The sequence below is a fragment of the Rana temporaria genome, chromosome 4 (genome assembly GCF_905171775.1).
Source record: "Rana temporaria chromosome 4, aRanTem1.1, whole genome shotgun sequence".
NCBI lineage: Eukaryota > Metazoa > Chordata > Amphibia > Anura > Ranidae > Rana > Rana temporaria.
Genome location: NC_053492.1, coordinates 261,496,161 through 261,516,867, shown reverse-complemented (window position 1 = coordinate 261,516,867; position 20,707 = coordinate 261,496,161). Strand labels below are relative to the sequence as shown.

Genomic DNA, 20,707 nt, shown 5'->3' with positions numbered 1-20,707 from the left:
CTTCTAACAACTAGTTGGAAACAACTTAGATTTACCTCCTTCCTTTTTGCAATTGTCTACTGTACCGAACATAAACTTAAAGTTTATTTTTCCTTTGATGTATTTGCCAAAAATATCATATATTTGTGTCAGAAGGACAAAGTTTCTGGGAAGCATGGAAATGAGGAAAAAAAAAATGTGTGTGTACTGTCATAGTTAGAATGATAAGGCAGTTCATTATCAGCTGCCCGGGGTTATAGAACAGCATCCCAAAAGATTCTGCACATGCTTATGCAACTGTCAAAACAAATGTCACTCTTGGGTAATTTAGGGCAAGATTGTTAATTGAAGAAGCAAAGTTACATGCACATTATTACTTTGGCTGTGTGTGAAATTAGCAAATATCTTTCTGAGAAAGGATAAGAGATACTCCCCAGCTCTTTTAACTTGCATTCGTTATTAGTTTGCTAATATGCAACGTAATTAACAAAATGGCTTTATGCAGCTGCTGCTCTTTAAGTGCACCCAGGGCTTTTTTTCAGGGGGAACGTGGGGGGGGGGGGATGCAGTTCCGGCACCTCCAGCACTGAATGTATGTAATGGCAATGGGTGCTGGAGAGTCTATGATGCTGGCTGCTGGGAGGGTATAATGTGTGAGGGTATAATGTGTGAGGGATCTATTGTTGGTGGGGAGATCTAATATTGCTGGGGGGATATATTGTTACTGGGGTGGGGTCTATTGTTGCTGGGTGGATCGGTTATTGCTAGGGGGGGGGAATTTAGTTTGTCCGGGATGGGGATCTATTGCAGCTGAGATGGGGTTGGGGTCAATTGTTTGCTGCAGGGGATTTATTTTCATCCTTTTTTTGTTATCATTAACAAATTGCATACAAATTACTTGACACCAGAAAATAATACTTGGTTCTGTATTCTCTAAAAGGGGTGGAACCAAGAGACAGTACTCAGAAGTGGGTAAGGCGCGCACACAGGGGGTGGCTTTAAAGAGGGGGGTTCCTGCACCTATGCTCTGAGAAAAAAAGCCATAAGTGCACCTGTGGCAAAAATTCAAGCTCTACAAGTGTCTGCATGTATTGCATTGAATCCGCTCACCAGAGAACCTGTATACAGCGCTCCCAAAATGCCCCTGCCCATTGCAATGCGCCTTAAAAGCACTTTGAAAGCGCCGCAACACGAGAGTGCCCCACTAGAGGCCAAAAAACAGTGGTAAAGCGCCGCTAAAACGAGCTACACTTTACCGCTAATGGCTGGTGCTTTCAGTGTGAAAGCAGCCTTAGTATTTGTTCAGGATGACTAAAAATGTGGTAGATTTCCTCTGCAGTGCAACCTGTAGTTGCTCCCAAAAATACTGACTACTCATCCTACTCTTCAGTCCTGCCTGGCTTATTGCACACATTTCTCAAAATCACCAGGAGAAACGAACTGTCAAATGTTGCATTAATTAATTGCATTAATATTTAGTGATCTTCTGGGGGGAGGTCCTTGTGCAGACGTTTCCTGTTATAGGGTGAAAATGCTTTTGTTCTTGTTTCCTTGCGGAGCTCCTTTTGCTGTTATTTTCTCATGCAGCTTCAAATGGAGACTATAATTGCTTCTTGGTTCTACAAATATTACTGAGGGATAGCCCACTTTTGTCATCATCAGAAACCCTCCTGCATTAGAAATGCCATGCAGTCATCATAGAAGCACATAGACAGGATTGCAAGATGCTGCAGGATGTTAGCTGCCTGAGATGCACCAAAGGATGATTTAAATGGCAAGTATTATTTGTAGTGCTTTATCAAATTAATGTCATTCAGTTAGGCATTACATCTACTTTAAAGCAGTTGTAAACAGCTGAGAAAAAAAACCCCCTGCAAGATAAAGGCATAATGTGCTAGTACCCATCGCATACTAGTACATTATGAAATACTCACCTTAGAACAAAGCCCTCTCAGCGGCGTCAGGTCACCCCTAAAAGGGCTGACATCTTCTCCTGTCCTTTCTTCTGGGATTGTGGGCTCTGGCGCTGTGAGTGGCTGGAGCTGTGATGAGTTTATTACTAAGATAGATACATTATCTATATCAGTGATCAATAACTTGCGATCTGCCCGACTTTTTCTGCTCATCAGCTATCCTTCTTGTCAGTGTATTTTTTATGTGGCCCAAGACGATTCCTCTGCTTCCAATGTGGAAGAGGGAAGGTCAAAAGGTTGGACACCCCTGATCTAAACCAATATCAATCTAATATAGCTTGCCTATTATACATTGATCCTTGGAGAAAATAATGTGTCAGATATAAGGAGCGCATTTTCTGTAGATGAATGAAATGAGTTCATGTGGTACATGAATGAAGGGTTTAAGGCAGGGGTCTCAAACTGGCGGCCCCCCAGCTGTTGCGAAACTACAAGTCCCATCATGCCTCTGCCTGTGGGAGTCATGCTTGTAACTGTCAGCCTTACAATGCCTCATGGGACTTGTAGTTTCGCAACATCTGGTGGGCCGCCAGTTTGAGACCCCTGGTTTAAGGTGATCTCACCCCTTGGAGTGTGTATAGTATAAATTAAAGCACCCCCCTCCAAAAATTAAGTCAGCAGCTACCCATACTGTAGCTGCTGACTTTTACTATTAGGACACTTGCCTGTCCTGGATTCCAGCGATGGCGGCACCCCAGCCAATGCTTCCATCAGCTGTTGGGTGCCATTGCTGTTAAGGGAACCCAGCAGGGAAGCCTTGCAGCCTCATACTGGGTCCCTACTGCACATGCGTGAAGCACGCTGCACTCTCTTACTGGCCTGGCAGCGGGGAGGGAGGAGGAGGGAGCCGAATTTCTGACATACCTCGTCGTGGCAAGGTCCGATGGAAGTGGGGACAGGGTACCTGTCAAGAACAGGTACCTGCTCACACGACCCCCCCGCCCCCCCCCTGCGCAGATAATCAGATAAGCGGAAGTTCCACTTTTGGGATGAGCTCAGCTTTAAAGGCAAATGGGCCCACATAAGTACTACATCAGGTATGCAAACCTTAGAGCAAAACTTGTACTGTTAGATGATTTTGAATTCAAACCTCTATAAAAACCAAAAGAGAACTTTTAAGCAAAATTGCACTGTCATCATCTAGATGCAAGTTAGCTGTTGCCCAGATAAACTGGCTTTTCAGACAGCTGCGGGTTCATACAGTTATGTCCACAGTTAACAGAAGCCGTCTTTTTTTACTGCGTTGTGAGTATCTGTTTTCCAGAAAGAGAGTCCTGTCAACTGCACCATAGAAATAGTTGTAATAAAATAACTTGAACATTTCAGCTTGTGTGTTTTAAGTGACAGTTAAGCTGGAAGCAATTAAAGACAGTAGCCAGCTTGTAGAAATCCTTTACTGTAGTATAAAAAAAAGTGCCATAATGATAGGAGAAGATTGAAAGCAAAGACCTTGGGACTCAGTTTCTCATCTTATTTTTTGCTTGTTAGTTGACCTTCACACATACTGCACTGATGGACCTTTATCCTAATTTGTTTTCTTTTTTATTGGCAGAGCCTTTGTGTACGATAGTCGCAACAACCTTCAGATGCGAGGCTTAGTGGTGTTGCTTATATCTAAAGCAGCTGGACCGAGTAAACTGGCAGATGAGTCCCTACAACATGACATGGTTAGCGGCATTTATGCAAGGTGAGAAATTGATCTTTTGTCTCTATAGTTTGCATTTTTAAGATTTTTAAGATTTTTTAAGATAAAGAAGTGGCTGTTTAAAAAAACAATATATTTTTCAGATACTAACTCTGCCATATTTTATACTTTCTTCCATTCTTCTACAGTTTTGTTGCTTCCGTTTATTAATCTAATTGATCTAAAGTAGAACTTCGGGCATGTTTCATTAGCATGAGCAATGTATGTTCTTTTTATTCAAAGAAAGGAAACTGTGCGTTTAGGTGAACACGGCTATAAACACACTCATATAAATGATACGTCAGTAAAGTTAAATAGCAGCTATCACTACAAGTCTTGATACTGACCTAAAAAAGTATTGTATAAATAAGTGCAACGCTTAAAAATGTATAATAATAAATGCATACACATCACAAATGTAAATATAAAACCCAAAAGAAATTTCATCCAGATAAGAAAACATACAACACAGTCTAGATACACGACGAGAAAAAAGAGAGCTGGTTTCAATTTTTTTGCGGGCAGTTTTTTCGTAGAGAAAACTGCTAGGGAGCATACATACGACCAATATAAAAAATGGCAGTTTTCTCGTTGTGAAAACCGGTCGTGTGTACAAGGCATCATTGTTTTTCATCTTGATGCATTCTATGCATTACGGTGAATAACCTTCTGTGCTGCAGCAGCCCCACAGAGCCCCCCTTTTACTTACATGAACCCGATCTTTCCAGTGATGAGACTGAGCACAGCAGCTCCAGCTGCTGTCTCGGGTCCTCATTGGATAGATTGATAGCAGCAGAAGCCACTGGCTTATAATGTGGAAACATGTAAAATAATGCATTTGGGTGGCAAAAATATGAATGCAGTCTACTCACTTAGAACCTCTGGGGCAATCCAGGATGGAAAGGGACCTGGGGGTCTTAGTAGATGATAGTCTTAGACATGGCATTTAATGCCAAGCTGCTACTGACAAAGCAAACAGAATATTGGAATGAATTAAAAAGGGGATTAACTCCAGAGATAAAGCAATCACTTTCCCACTCTACTAGACTCTGGTCTGGCCGCACCTAGAGTATGCTGTCCAGTTCTGGGCACCAGTCCTCAGTATGGTTGTGCTGAAACTGGAGAAAGTACAAAGAAGGGCAACAAAGCTAATAAAGGGTCTGGAGGATATTAGTTATGAGGAAAGGTTGCGAGCACTGAACTCATTCTCTCTGGAGAAGAGACGCTTCAGAGGGGATATGATTTCAATTTAGAAATACCATACCAGTGACCCCACAATAGGGATAAAACTTTCCCACTGAAGGGAGTTTAATAAGCGGCCACTCAATAAAATTAGAAAAAAAGGGGTTTAACCTTAAACTAAGTAGAGGGTTCTATACTGTAAAAGCGACAAGGATGTGGAATTCCCTTTCACAGGCAGTGGTCTCAGCAGGGGGCATCGATAGTTTAAAAAAACAATTAGATAAGCACCTGAACGACAACATACAGGGATATACAATGTAATACTCACATAAAATCACACACATAGGTTGGACTTGTGTCTTTTTTCAACCTCACCTACTATGTAACTATGTATTTACATTACTATCTATTATAAAGAATATGCAGCATAGATATGGGGGGTTGTCAATATTTTTAAGCAAATTTATATTGGCCTTCACTTAACAGTATCAGTTAGAATGTCTCCCAGATGCTGGAGTTTTTCAGCTAGATTACCATGGGCTCTTACTTCACAATTTTAATGAACACCTTTAGGTTGACCATAAACAGTAAATGTGACCGAGGCCTAAGAATTTAGTAGAAAACAATTGGTTGTGAGTGTCACCGGCGCAAAAGAAAATAAATAAATAAATAAATGTGAACTGTGATCTGCTGCAGTACTGTGTGCCCTTGGTGGGGGTCAATAGTGCTCTAAGAAGAAAAATGTTACTGCGCTGATCTAATTATCCAGAGGTATTTAATCTCTGGGAATATGGACATAAGTGAAATATCAGGGCCACAATGTACCCAATCTTAAGTGTGAATAACCTGAATACAAACAATAAAAAATATAAGAAATATATGAGACATACAAATGTGACACAGTGATTTCAAACTTAAATCATATATCTAGATCAGTGTGTCAGCATACAATCCATATGCCACAGTGCTTCTATGAGAAAAATGGCTGTTGCTGCTACTGACCAACCAAATAGTGAAAACAATACGAAAGATATTACAAAAAAATATATTATATATATATATGTGTGTGTGTAAAAACCCAATATGCGGTACGCCAACTGCACCGTGAGTTGTCCAATAACCAATATTGGAACAAAATAAAATAAATATCAATAAAAGTGAAATAATTATCAAACAACCATACAAATGTGCAATGTGCTGGCTGCACTTAAAAATAGTCCAAATGACAGGCAATCTTGCTCTTATACAATAGGTTCCAGCAATAGTCCAAATTGAACCTTGTGTTTGCTGGAACCTATTGTATAAGAGCAAGATTGCCTGTCATTTGGACTATTTTTAAGTGCAGCCAGCACATTGCACATTTGTATGGTTGTTTGATAATTATTTCACTTTTATTGATATTTATTTTATTTTGTTCCAATATTGGTTATTGGACAACTCACGGTGCAGTTGGCGTACCGCATATTGGGTTTTTACACACACATATATATATATATATATATATAATATATTTTTTTGTAATATCTTTCGTATTGTTTTCACTATTTGGTTGGTCAGTAGCAGCAACAGCCATTTTTCTCATAGAAGCACTGTGGCATATGGATTGTATGCTGACACACTGATCTAGATATATGATTTAAGTTTGAAATCACTGTGTCACATTTGTATGTCTCATATATTTCTTATATTTTTTATTGTTTGTATTCAGGTTATTCACACTTAAGATTGGGTACATTGTGGCCCTGATATTTCACTTATGTCCATATTCCCAGAGATTAAATACCTCTGGATAATTAGATCAGCGCAGTAACATTTTTCTTCTAAGAATTTAGTAGGCTGTAATAGGAAAATTGTGCAATGATGTAAATGTACAATATATATGTAATTTTTAAATTGCCGGAGCTATACAGGTACCTGTGATTGAATTTTTAGCATCTGCATTACAGGATTATTAGGAATCTACAATGACGATTTCTAAAATCCTTGCATTGCACGTAACTGGCTTGGAGAGGATCACTTTTCTCCCAACAAAGTTGCAATTTCACATTAATAATAAATACTATGATCACTTTATGATGATATCAAGTCATGTTACTAATAAACTTCACCTATTTCCTCACTGTGTTACCTTTTGTGCAAAAAGCTGCACCGTTGTTTCACAAATGATGACAAAATGTATGAACTATAATTTAGCAGATATTAGTTGTAGACAAGTTACTTCATACTGTGTACGCACAGATTTATAATATAATAAGTGTTACAGTGTTAAGTGATTTTCATCTGTTGAGCACCTGCAGTGCTGAGGTAATTAAAGTCTGCTATTAGAAGGTTCACTCTGCAGGTTATTGATGAGCAGGAAATCTAAAATTTCCACATTTGTGTCTAAATAACAGAGAAATTATCGGGTGAATTATCCATAGGGAGTATTCCACTCAGAAATGCCTTATAGGCAATATTGTTAGGAATTGTTTAGTGCGTTAAGGGGAAAGTACCCCTTTGAAAAAGTGTGTCGGGAAAGGATTTGATTTGGAAGGTATGACAATGAGCAACATGTTCAGGAGAGGAGTGCGGAGGGTATAATAGGTAGTGTGTGCAGTATAGGAGTCCAGAGGTATGACAGGAGACTGTACGTGCAGGAGTGGGGTATGGCGGGCAGGACAGTAGGCATTATGTGCAGAAATACAGTGTGGAGAGTATTAGGAAGAGGTAAATATGTGAAGACAGGAATGTTAAGGGTATGACAGTGATCAGTATATGTAGGAGAGGAGTGCAAAGTGTATAAGTAGTATGTGTAATAGGGGAGTCCAGAGGAAGGATGGGGGGCAGTATGTGTAGGAGATTAGAATGGAGGGTATGACAGCGGGCATAACAGTTAATCTTTTGACTCATAGATGGTGGTTACCGATCTTTCTGTAATTAGCAACCAAATGTGTTTATTACAGGTACTTGTACTTTGATGTCTATAAATAGTGTTACTCCCTTTTTTGTCATTCTGCATTGGTGCCTTAGTGTGGGTGACTAGGCTTGTTTGTAGACCAGGGGCAACCCAAGCATCATTACATTACCCATTACACATACAAAATACTTTACATTGTTTTTTAAGACTACAGTTTCCTGTGAAACTATCATTATGTATGGTGATATACCTCTAAGACCAACCTAATCAGTGACTACCAGAGATCTTTGTAGTCCATAGTTGTCTTATGGGATGTTAAATGTAGCTCTGTCTAGAGTGGGTAACCCAAAATGTTTGCTTTAGGTATCTGCATAAAATTTGTTTCTACGGAAATGTTATAGATTACACAATGAATATACATGTGCAAATTTCATATTTAGGCAAACTAACCAATCTGAGGTTTAGGCTGGGTTCACATGGGTGCGCTGTGCGACATTGCATGTGATTTGCATTGCACTCCTGTGCAAATCACATGCAATGTCTGTGCAATGCAAATTCAGCCGTACAGATTGTATGGCTGAATTGGATCGCATTCGGACCAAAGTTGTGCAGGACCCTTTTTTTTGGTCTGCATCAGAATCTGATCGCATGGGTTCACACCAATGTCTACTTGTACGCATATATCCCCCCACATGTACACACAGCACCCCTCCTGTACAAACAGACCCCCCAACTGTACAACCCCCCTCTCCCCGCCCCCCCTTAAACAAAACTCAGTCCCCTCTGGAATCTATGCAGATTGTACTGTTCTCTGGCTCAGATCCTTTTGCATGCTGCCCCATGAACCTTTTCCTACTGAGCAATAAGGAAAAGAACAGTCAAGAGTGAGCGTAAAGCAGCCTGTAGATTGAACGAAAAAAACTGACTCTATTTCCCCATCTACACACTTGATGTGAATGGAGGAATCCTCCCCACTGAGCGATTGTATTCTGGCAGCAGGGACCTCCCTGCCCATACGTAATTCTAAATTTAGCCGGTCTCTGCTGAACCGACCAAATTTCCATCCATGTATGGCCAGGTCTAAATTCAGGAGCAGTATAGCATTGTTTCCACACCATCACAGGCAGCAGCATTAGGTGGACTTCACTAGTAGGTGCAGGAGATATTTGTGTAGTTGTATGCACAGGGTGACCATAGTTTTACTTTAATTGGATGGATTATAGCTAAAAAATTATGTACATAAATATTTAATAGAAATGTGTATTCTTTCTTATTCAGAATCCCTATTTTATTACTTTTGTTATTAGTCCTACAGTTTATTTTTAAATGGCACTCCCTGTATGCTTTTCATATTAAATGTATTAAAATGAACAATCCCTACCTTTTCCAGTATGTTCTTACAGTGCTTTTTACTAATAGTTTAGCTATTGGTTTGTATATGTGGGTCAGGAACCCAAAATGGCACTTCTTGGTAAGTTTTTGGAGTTTTACAATAAATAATTTAGGATCCCTAAACCATAAGAAAATATATTTGTAAGGCCTTATGCACACAGGACATCTGTTTAAGCCCCATCTGAATGGCAGAACTCACAGGGAAAAGCTGCTTAAAGCGGGGGTTCACCCGAAATTTTTTTTTTTTAACATTAGCTTGAGGCTTATTATGGGAAGCGCAATCGGGTGTTTTTTTTTTAAATCAATGCAGTACATACCTTTTTAGAGATAGATGTTCTCCGCGGCTTCTGGGTATGATCTTCGGGACTGGGCGTTCCTATTTGATTGACAGGCTTCCGACCGTCGCATACAGCACGTCACGCGTTCACGAAAGAAGCCGAACGTCGGTGCGGCTCTATACGGCGCCTGCGCACCGACGTTCGGCTACTTTCGGCAACTTGTGTCGCCCTGTATGTGACGGTCGGAAGCCTGTCAATCAAATAGGAACGCCCAGTCCCGCAGTCCATACCCGGAAGCCGCGGAGAACATCTATCTCTAAAAAGGTATGTACTGCATTGATTTAAAAAATAAAAAAAACACCCGATTGTGCTTCCCATAATAAGCCTCAAGCTAATGTTAAAAATGTGTTTTTTGGGTGAACCCCCGCTTTAAAGAACGTGGTAGAAAACACATAATGCATACGTGTTATGGCGCGTCTAATTTAATTTATTCTTGCCATTTGAATGCTTTACCACTCAAATGCTAGATGCACCTAAGCGTTTATTGTCATTTAGGCACGTTTTGCTTTTTTGTCTACTCTTCAGCTTCTCTTCTGAATGTACCTTTTGTTGTGTTTTTCTACTCTGCCCTTCTATGTGTGCATGGACACATAGTCTTGCTTGCTTTTATAGGCTTAAAAAATGCTTAATGCCTGTTACAGTGGCAATTTTAAGCTCTGTGTACACGAGGCATTAGAATTGAATTCACTTAATTATACAGGATTTATATAGCACCAACTGTTTGAGCAGTGCTTTATAAAACAGAGGGAGACAGTACAGTTCAAATACAATTCAATACAAGAGGGTTTAAAGGGCCTGGCTTGCCATAACCTATTTTTCCCATAAGGCTGGGTTCACACTGGTACGACATACGCTCCGACTTTGGAAGCACGACGTGTGTAAATCAATGATTTCTAGACATGTGCACAGCAAAAATTTTCGTTTATTTCTGTTTCGTTTCTGTTCGTTTATCGTGATTCGTAACGAGTCGTAATTTCGTAAGACGTTAGTTATCGTATTCGTACTCTTTAGTATTTTCGTAACACTCTTTTTTCCGTTTCCGTTTTTTTCTGTTAGTTTATTTTTCGTTGAATCGAGATTCGTATTTTCGTTATATTTTGTATTCTGCCGCGTTCGTATTTTTAAAATGATTTTATTCGTTCCTTCGTTTTTACGTTAGTTTAATTTTCGTTGTTTTGTTATTCGTATTTACATTATATTTTCCATCATGCCGCATTCGTATTTTCGTAAAGAAATATATTTTCGTTGCTTTATGATCATTCGTATTTTCATGTCTAATTTCCTTTGATTGTAAAAACGTACTTTTGTAGATTTTATTGCATTCGTAATTCTGTTAGAATACATTTTACGTTTATTCGACACACTACTCGTCGTAATTTTGTAATTCGGATTTTACTGTAAATGACTTGACTGTCTTAGCACACACACCCTGTCTAGAATGAAGTCTGACGTAGAAGAAAACTAAAATATGTCAGATATTACAAATACAAATCTAGAAATTAGATGCACTGCAGTCTAACACAGAAAAAGACACAATGAGCCAGGAGGTAATGAGAAAGAAGCTCATTGGGGGAAGGAACAAACCTCTTCAGAGGAAAGGGACAGCGCTCAGTGGCTATTGGTCAATGTCCAGAAATATTTCAGTACTAACGAAAGCTAATTTACATTATTTTGTATTTTCGTTGTTTTCATTTCAGTTTTCCGAAGATCCGTAATTTATTTTTCGTTAGTTTTGAGTTTCGTTTTTTAGTCTTTGTTCGGCATTTCGTTTTCTTTTCGGTCTTCGAATATTAGTAAGTTTGCATTTTCGTTCATTTTGTTTTTCGTAATTATTATTTTTTTTTGGGTTCGGTATTTTCGTTGTTTCTATGTTTTCGTTTCTTTCTTCTTTCGTATCTTCGTTGTTTTCCATATTCGTTATTTTGAAAATATCGTTATTCGTTATTAATTGCGCTAAACCATTCGTTCATTCGTATGTTAACGAATCAACTAAAATAACGAAAAATGACGGAAAACGTATTCGTAACTTAAAAAATTGCACATGCCTAATGATTTCCTATGAGAGCCGTCTTAACTTTGAAAAAGGTCTCTGCACTACTTCGGTCTGACTTTGGTCCTACTTTAGCCCATTGCCATTGAAGACAGATTATAGTTGGATCCTTGTCCTAAGGACAAGTCAGTCTATCTCAGAGCAAAATCTTATCTTGCTCATTCAAGTCAGATTGAAGTAGGACCAATGTCGCAGGGAAAAGTAGGACGACATTTGTGTCGTACCAGTGTGAACCCAGCCTTAGGCTACTATGTACATAAAGCCAGAACCTTGCAGTTTACTACCTAAATAAGGATTCCAGGACATGGTACCACCAGGTTTTTTTTTAGATTATACCTGTCAACTAAGGAAGCCTGTTGATTTATTTTCCTACCATATGTAGATGACATTGTAAGGACAATTCATTATGGTGAAGCCATTGTTTCCTAGCATGCCAAATGCACTGTAAACATGATTAGCATTACAGCACTGAGTGTCCGGAAGCTGTTTGCATTACATTACTTTTCCCAGTTACATTTAGAGAGCTACCTCTTTTACTTTCATATGTATTTTTCTGCAGAGAAGTTAGCTGCCAGTTGTTAATTTAATACTCAGGTCAGTAATATAAGCTTAAGTATCCTGGCAGGAAATGGAAAACTCCTTGGATTATGTAGCAGTGACAAATTTTCCTTTGTGGATTGGCTAGAACCTCATGTTACATTGAAAAGTTGTGTAGCCCATTGGAGAGGAATCCAGTGAAATCTGGCCTGCATATAGAAGAACTATGTGGTGCTTGGCTTAGCCATTCATAGTATTATGGTCCCATGGCAACTAAGGGGAGGACAATTCATCATTCAAAACAGCACTGAAAGGCTATGTTCACCAAAAAGTAATTTTTATAACACAGTATAATGAAGTGCATTCACATACCTTCCCTTGTGTTAATGTATCCAAATTTAGTGCACAAAATAACACATAACTACCATGTTGTGGCTAAATGTAGTTTTAGTTTCAGTAGCTAAATCATACTTCTTTGTTAAACAGTTGGCTCATACAGATAACATACAATAAGTGTGTGGGCTACAAACTTATAGGCTTATTCATTGAGGCAAAACAAAGAGTGGTGATCAGGTGCAAAATAGAGTAGCAACCTATTGGATATCTGTTTACAACGTCATATTATTCTGATTGGTTGCTCTGAGTTTAGTGTGCATAGCATGTTTCTCTCTGTTGAATTAAAGTGTTTGTAATCCCCTACATATACCCACTAAAGTGACTAGCCTCATTTGATGCACAGTGATAAAACAAATAGCTATGTCTTCTCTACAGCTGTTGATAGTCCAAAATCTATACAGCTTATCTGAGCTTTCAGAAAGCAGGGAGATGAAATTACACTCTGTAGTGCTCGGTGAGGAGAGCAGATTGGAGGGAAGGACCTCCCCCCCAATCACACTTCACACAGGAACTGAGCTGAGGCTGTCAATCAAAGTCTGTGTGCTGGAACTCCCTCCCCTACCACCATTTTATCTCTTGGTGCCAGGAAAACATGTCAGAAGTGATTCATGCAGATAGCAGAGGAAGGAGGCAGCAGACAGATATGACACTTAGTGCTCTGGATTGAGACACACTGTGGAGGGATAAGCTTTGTTCATATTTGATGCCTGAGGTTTACAACCACTTTAACCTGCCTGTATCTAGGGCCTTGTACATATGGGCTTCAGTGTGTAAAAAGGCAATGTATACAGCAGACATTTTTAAGTTTTCAGACAGTTTTAAGCAGCTAGTAGACGTCAATAAGCTTCGGTACTACTTTAAAGCCCAGCTCCAGACAGCCATTTTCATTTTTTTAAAATCCTTAATTTTCACATACCACTGTAATTTTTTTTTTAATACTTCAGGAGCTTTCTAAGCTATGCTGAAAATTTGTGATACGTACAGTGGGATATTCCCCACTGCATTGGAACAGTGTATATGTACTACACCAATTGTGGTGCTGTGCCGCCACCCACTTCACTTTGATGCTATTTTTTAAAGTATAATATGCTTGACCTGTGATTTATAAATGATACTTCGGGGGGGGGGGGGGGGACAATACAGGAGCTCTTATTGTTTAATGATTAACAGTTCCTGCAGTTAATTGTGGATGCTTGCATGTAATCGCTCCATAGATGATTACGCGGGAGCGGCCGTGATTAGCTGTGGGACCTGTCAGACTCTTATTGTTTCATTGGGCTACCTCCCGCAGTTAATTGCCAGGAACCAACATTGGGGTTTCTCACATATGATTGCACAAGCCCCATTCACACTTGTGAACTTAAAGACAAACTTTGCCATGGGTGAATAAGTCTGGACGATTCTATACGCACGATCTCTGCCCCTCCCACAAAGACTAATAAAGGTCGCTTGTTAAGTTTATATTTAGTTCCTTTAAAACTTTTCTTTTATGTATTCTGCAACTTTTATTCTAGTTATCCATTAAAAACGTTTCCTTCAAGAAAGGAGAAAAGTGTATTAGTGCGAAAATATAGTATGCTTCCAAACTATAAGGCTTAACGTTAATTTACAGTCTCCTGCCAAACCATAAGAAAGAAGCTTCTCACAATGTTGTGAAATCTAAATACAGCAGTTTCTCTAGATAAGCCTATACACTATGGCAGCACAGAGTAGGGCATTTACTGATGTGCATTTTGAAACTGATGCTTTTAGGCTCCAATGCACTAGTGTATTATATAAGCTCCAAAAAAATGCAAGAAAAAAACGCTGGATGAAAATTTCCTCATGAATTGCATTAAGTTCCTAGGGCAGCAGTCTTCACAGGAGAGTTCCCTAAAGTTAAGAGGAGACACAAGCAATCCCCCAAGAAAGATATTATCCAATGCTGTTGCCTTACAGCAGTAAGGTGTCACATATATGATAAGAAGAGACACCAATCACCAGTTACTTCACGTTTGAATATGCAAAAACATAGATACCTTCACCTTCATTGCACCTCTATTGCACTTTTGACATAAATTGTCAACACTGGGGACTATTCATTTATATGGTATGATTTACTGCATCAGTCCCTTTATTAGCATGTGATATTTGTGGACATCGCAAGCAATTTAAGGTTAAGTTCACCTTTAGGAAATTTTTTATAAATGCACATGATCTTTCAGGTAAAAAATGGTGCATTTACAATTTTTGCACCGGAGTCTGCAAAGCATTCCACCCACAATCAGTGGCTCATGGGTGCAATAGCAGGCTCCTGCAGAAACTCAGTACAGCTCTCTGCCCCTAACTCTGTACAAGCAGACAGTTACTGAGCTGCAGGAAAAGTCAGTGAACTACGAGGGCACTGATCAGTGTGCTTGTAGTTAAAGGGTCACTAAAGGAATTTTTTTTTTTTTTTAGCTAAATAGCTTCCTTTACCTTACTGCAGTCCTGGTTTCATGTCCTCATTGCTCGTTTTTGCTCTGATGTTGCTGTAAAACTGCTCTGTTCTGGACACTTCCTGGTTGTCTGGCTCCGTATGAAAAAAGTCATGGGAGAGTTTAGTTTCGTTTTCCTAGCCATGACTCTCTATGGCACTGTCCAGCACAGAGGCATAAAATAACATGCAAAGACTAAACTACTTTCAGTTTCGTTTTTGCATCTAAGAGGCACATTATATGATTGATTTTTATCTATTTTTAATCGTTTTTAAAAGGAATCAGTTAACTATCATGTCTCTATACCCTTTAAACAGTCATTTCATCAAACACATTTTTTTCCTTTAGTAATCCTTTAACCCCTTCCCGACCGCCACATGTACATATACGTCGGCAGAATGGCACGTACAGGCACATTGGCGTACCTGTACGTCCCTGCCTAGACGTGGGTCGGGGGTCCGATCGGGACCCCCCCCGCGACTTGCGGCGGTCGGGTCCCCTCGGGGAGCGATCCGGGACGACGGCGCGGCTATTTGTTTATAGCCGCCCCGTCGCGATCGCTCCCCAGAGCTGAAGAACGGGGAGAGCCGTGTGTAAACACGGCTTCCCCGTGCTTCACTATGGCGCTGCATCGATCGAGTGATCCCTTATATAGGGAGACTCGATCGATGACGTCATTCCTACAGCCACACCCCCCTACAGTTGTAAACACACACACAGTGTACACCAAATCCTACAGCGCCACCTGTGGTTAACTCCCAAACTGCAACTGTCATTTTCACAATAAAGAATGCAATTTAAATGCATTTTTTGCTGTGAAAATTACAATGGTCCCAAAAATGTGTCAAAATTGTCCGAAGTGTCCGCCATAATGTCGCAGTCACGAAAAAAATCGCTGATCGCCGCCATTGGTAGTAAAAAAAAAAAAAATTAATAAAAATGCAATAAAACTATCCCCTATTTTGTAAACGCTATAAATTTTGCGGAAACCAATCGATAAACGCTTATTGCGATTTTTTTTACCAAAAATAGGTACAAGAATACGTATCGCCCTAAACCGAGGAAAACATTTTTTTATATATGTTTTTGGGGGATATTTATTATAGCAAAAAGTAAAAAATATTGAATTTTTTTCAAAATTGTCGCTCTATTTTTGTTTATAGCGCAAAAAATAAAAACCGCCGAGGTGATAAAATACCACCAAAAGAAAGCTCTATTTGTGGGAAAAAAAGGATGCAAATTTTGTTTGGGAGCCACGTCGCACGACCGCGCAATTGTCTGTTAAAGCGACGCAGTCCCAAACTGTAAAAACACCTTGGGTCTTTAGGCAGCAATATGGTCCGGAGCTTAAGTGGTTAATAGAGAACTACAAGCCATTTGCTTCCGTAGCAGACAGGGCTTGTAGTTCATTCATTTACATTCATTTACACATGCCTGTATATAGGCTGTGTGGGCAGAGCCGCGCCCACCCAAGCTGTTTTTAACTGCGTCAGCCCCGGACCATTTTGGTGGTCAAAGACCAGGCCACTTTTCGCGATTCGGCACTGCGTCGCTTTAACTGACAATTGCGCGACCATGCTACGTGGCTCCCAAACAAAATTTACGTCCTCTTTTTCCCCACAAATAGAGCTTTCTTTTGGTGGTATTTGATCACCTCTGTGATTTTAATTTTTTGTGCTATAAACAAAAACATCAATATTTTTTACTTTTTGCTATAATAAATATCCCCCAAAAATATATAAAAAAACTTTTTTTTCCCACAGTTTAGGAAACTTCTACATGTTTTTGGTAAAAAAAATCGCAATAAGCGTTTATTGATTGGTTTGCGCAAAAGTTATAGCTTCTACAAAATAGGGACTGTTTTATATCATTTTTATTAATATTTTTTTTTTTACTAGTTATGGCGGCGATCAGCCATTTTTATCGTGACTGCGACATTATGGCGGACACATCGGACACTTTTGACACCATTTTGGGACCATTGTCATATTTACAGCAACAGTGCAATAAAAATGCACTGATTACTGTAAAAATTACACTGGCAGTGAATGGGTTAACCACTAGGTGACGCTGCAGGGGTTAAGTGTTCCCTAGGAAGTGATTCTTACTGTTAGGGGGCGTGGCTACATGTGACGTGTCACTGATGACCGTTCCCAATCACTGGGAATAGTCATCAGTGACAGTGTCACTAGGCAGAATAGGGGAATGCCTTGTTTACAAATGCATTCCCCTGTTCTGCCCTTGCCGACCGCAATCGTGGGACTCCCAGGAACATCTAGTTCCGGAGACCCGTGGCCTCACTCGCGAGGCACGTGGCGGCAGATTTAAAGGGACATATCTGTACCCCAATCTGCCTGCCCGTGCCATATTGTCGACGTAAATAGTCGTGCTGCGGTCGGCAAGTGGTTAAAATGTGACAGCAGCTGCAGGGAGAAGAACCCCCACCCACTGTCACAGGGTAGGGGGGATGGGGGCGCGAAGTGGGGAATACTAAACATGTTACACCCTAAATATAGGTGTAGTATGTTTAGAAGGCGAACTTAGACCAAGCTATCCAGACAAAGTAGCAGTTAGAGGACTTTAGACAAACCATTTAACATTGGTGCTTAAAATGGTCAGCTTTTTTCATTTATGTATAACCTTTATCCCAAATAGAAAAACAAATCTGTACCTGTAACTGCTTATAAAACGTTAGCTGGACTTCAGCTTCAATAATTTTCAATGTGCTAGCATCTAGCACAGGGGTCTCCAAACTGCGGCCAGAGGGCCAGATGTGGCCCTTTGCTAGCCTTTACCCGCCCCCTTGGGTACTATTCCTCCAACTGATATGAGGCACTATTCCCTCCCATCTGGCACCTACACGGGGGCACTATTTCTCTACTGAATGAATGATGGATTACTATTCCTCCTAATATAGGGGCCCTACTCCTCCTCCTACTGACCACCAACCCTGAGGCCATATTTATTCCTCACTGGTGCTGGACCGAGAAATTTTCTGCCCCCCGCTGGCCCTCCTAAGTCTGAAGGACCAATAAACTGGCCCTTTGTTTGAAAAGTTTGGAGGACCCCTGATCTAGCAGATTGAAAAATATGTATTGTGTTTATGTATTGTATCAAAAAAATATTTTTTTATGTGTTAGATAATGTATTAAGTGTTTTGTTTGATACATTTTTCTGTTGGGTTAGCATTATCAGTTGAGCATATTTTAAGATTGTGTGCCAGCCCTCGCTTCATTTGTACTTACCTTGTCTATGGGATCCCTAAGTGTTAAAACAGCAGTATACACACTCGAAAGTTACATACACACTCATATAGATAATGTGTTTCGGGGGAAACACTTGGCTGACGCTGACTGGGTATCCATACACAGATTTGCTGTGTGTGGAGTAACTAACACCACTTGTAATTGAAATATGTTGCTTCTTTGCAATTTGTTTCAAAATAGTCTTTGCAAATCGCATTTCAGCTTGATCTGTATGCTTAGCTGTGAGGCTGAGTAACACAATACAGTATATAACTTTATATACCTACCATTTGAATCACTTATTGGACTTTGCAGAATGGTGTAGCAGCCTAAACATTTTTAGATTTATTGATTAGGGGAGGCATGGCCACTCACCCTGACAACCAACCCCACACCTCTCAAGCACCCTTTCACTGCTGAACTTTATTGTCATCAGTATAGAGCTAGTCTGTCACAATAATTAAACCTGATCAAGATCACTATTACGGAGACATGCCCTGGGTGGCCTGATCCTTCAGTCTGTAGGCATATGTTGTTGCACTGTAGCCTTGCAAGCAATACAAATAAAAAAATAACTTCACTGGTACCAAGAGAGGGGACAGCGACACCCTTTTTTATGGTAAAAATAACAAATTTATTACAAAAATATAAAAAGCATTTTTAAAACCAGTATTCGTATTTTCATAGGGCAATATTCGTCAAATATTGAAAAACCAACATGTCTTTGCGAAATGGTTCCAAGAGGTTGACGCATTTCGCAGGACCTCATTGTTTTGGCAGCAAAGAAATTTAGCCTATGCAAAGAAAATTTTGAGTATCAATACATTGCATATATTGAGATTTGCAGTATCTCACAAAAGTGAATACAACCCCTCACATTGTTGTAAATATTTTATTATATAATTTCACCTGACAACACAGAAGAAATTACATGTAAAAAGGTACTACAGCGCTATTACTAAAACCATATAAAATACTAAAGATATAGCTGCAGACACGTGAGGTGCACAAAACCAAAGTGAATAAATAAGAAAATATTGTGTTGCGCTGATAATCAAGTAAAAAATTGCATACATATATATATATACACACCATATACATAAATAAGAACCCCCTACACCTCAAATCAGGGAGGTATATGTGCAAAAGATAAACAAAAACCACTCAAAAACTATAATGTGAAAAAATTCAAATAGAACCAGCAAAAATAGTTCATGGAAAAAACACAGTTCAGTACATAGGCTAATAGGAGACAGGTGTGAGATCCACAGTCCTTTGGTGTGCAGCTGTCATTATAGCAAAAAAAATAAAAAAATAAAACCTTTTCCTTCTGGACTCCCCGATTAACACAGGATATCAGCCGCTCATAAGGAGAAAAGAAAGATATATGGTGCAAATAACGTAATAAAATGGGAAATGAACCCTGCAATACAATGATTGCACTCACGGAACCTCGATGGTAAAAAGGCTCAACTGCAATCAGTCATTGAACGCCGCTCAGTGCTACGATCTCCTCAGAAGGACGGATTCGACCGTCGATCGCGTCACTCGGTTTCTCCCCCACGCGTATCGTCAATAGCCACTTGACTTATTCATGTACAGGCAGATGGGCGTACATGTACGTGTACGTCCCCACCTTTCCGCGGGTTGGGGGTCCGATCGGGGCCCCCCCCCGCTACATGCGGCAGTCGGATACCCGCGGGGAGCGATCCGGGACAACGGCGCGGCTATTCGTTTATAGCCGCTCCGTCGCGATCGCTCCCCGGAGCTAAAGAACGGGGAGAGCCGTATGTAAACACGGCTTCCCCATGCTTCACTGTGGCGGCTGCATCGATCGAGACCTTTCCCTTTTATAGGGAGACTCAATCGATGACGTCAGTCCTACAGCCACACCCCCCTACAGTTGTAAACACACACTAGGTGGTCACTAACTCCTACAGCGCCCCCCTGTGGTTAACTCCCAAACTGCAACTGTCATTTTCACAATAAACAATGCAATTTAAATGCATTTTTTGCTGTGAAAATGACAATGGTCCCAAAAAATGTGTCAAAATTGTCCGAAGTGTCCGCCATAATGTCGCAGTCACGAAAAAATTCGCTGATCGCCGCCATTAGTAGTAAAAAATTTTTTTTATAAAAATGCAATAAAACTATCCCCTATTTTGTAAACGCTATAAATTTTGCGCAAACCAATCGATAAACTCTTATTGCGATTTTTTTACCAAAAATAGGTAGAAGAATACGTATCGCCCTAAACTGAGGACATTTTTTTTTTTTATATATGTTTTTGGGGGATATTTATTATAGCAAAAAGTAAAAAATATTGAATTTTTTTCAAAATTGTCGCTCTATTTTTGTTTATAGCGCAAAAAATAAAAACCGCAGAGGTGATCAAATACCACCAAAAGAAAGTTCTATTTGTGGGGAAAAAAGGACGCCAATTTTGTTTTGGAGCCACGTCGCACGACCGCGCAATTGTCTGTTAAAGCGACGCAGTGCCGAATCGCAAAACCTGGCCTGGGCATTTAGCTGCCTAAAGGTCCGGGGCTTAAGTGGTTAATGTAATGGAAATGTCTAAG

At 39.9% G+C, this 20,707-nt stretch overlaps 1 protein-coding gene across 2 annotated transcripts in view; it reads left to right on the top strand.

Annotated features, from left to right (window-relative positions):
* PDSS2 (decaprenyl diphosphate synthase subunit 2) overlaps nt 1-20,707 on the top strand; it is a 235,226-nt gene that overhangs the window by 93,397 nt on the left and 121,122 nt on the right. For both annotated transcript variants that reach the window (XM_040350191.1, XM_040350192.1), the window contains one exon: nt 3,505-3,639. In XM_040350191.1, coding sequence (XP_040206125.1) covers nt 3,505-3,639 — 135 coding nt within the window. The remainder of the gene's footprint in view (nt 1-3,504; nt 3,640-20,707) is intronic.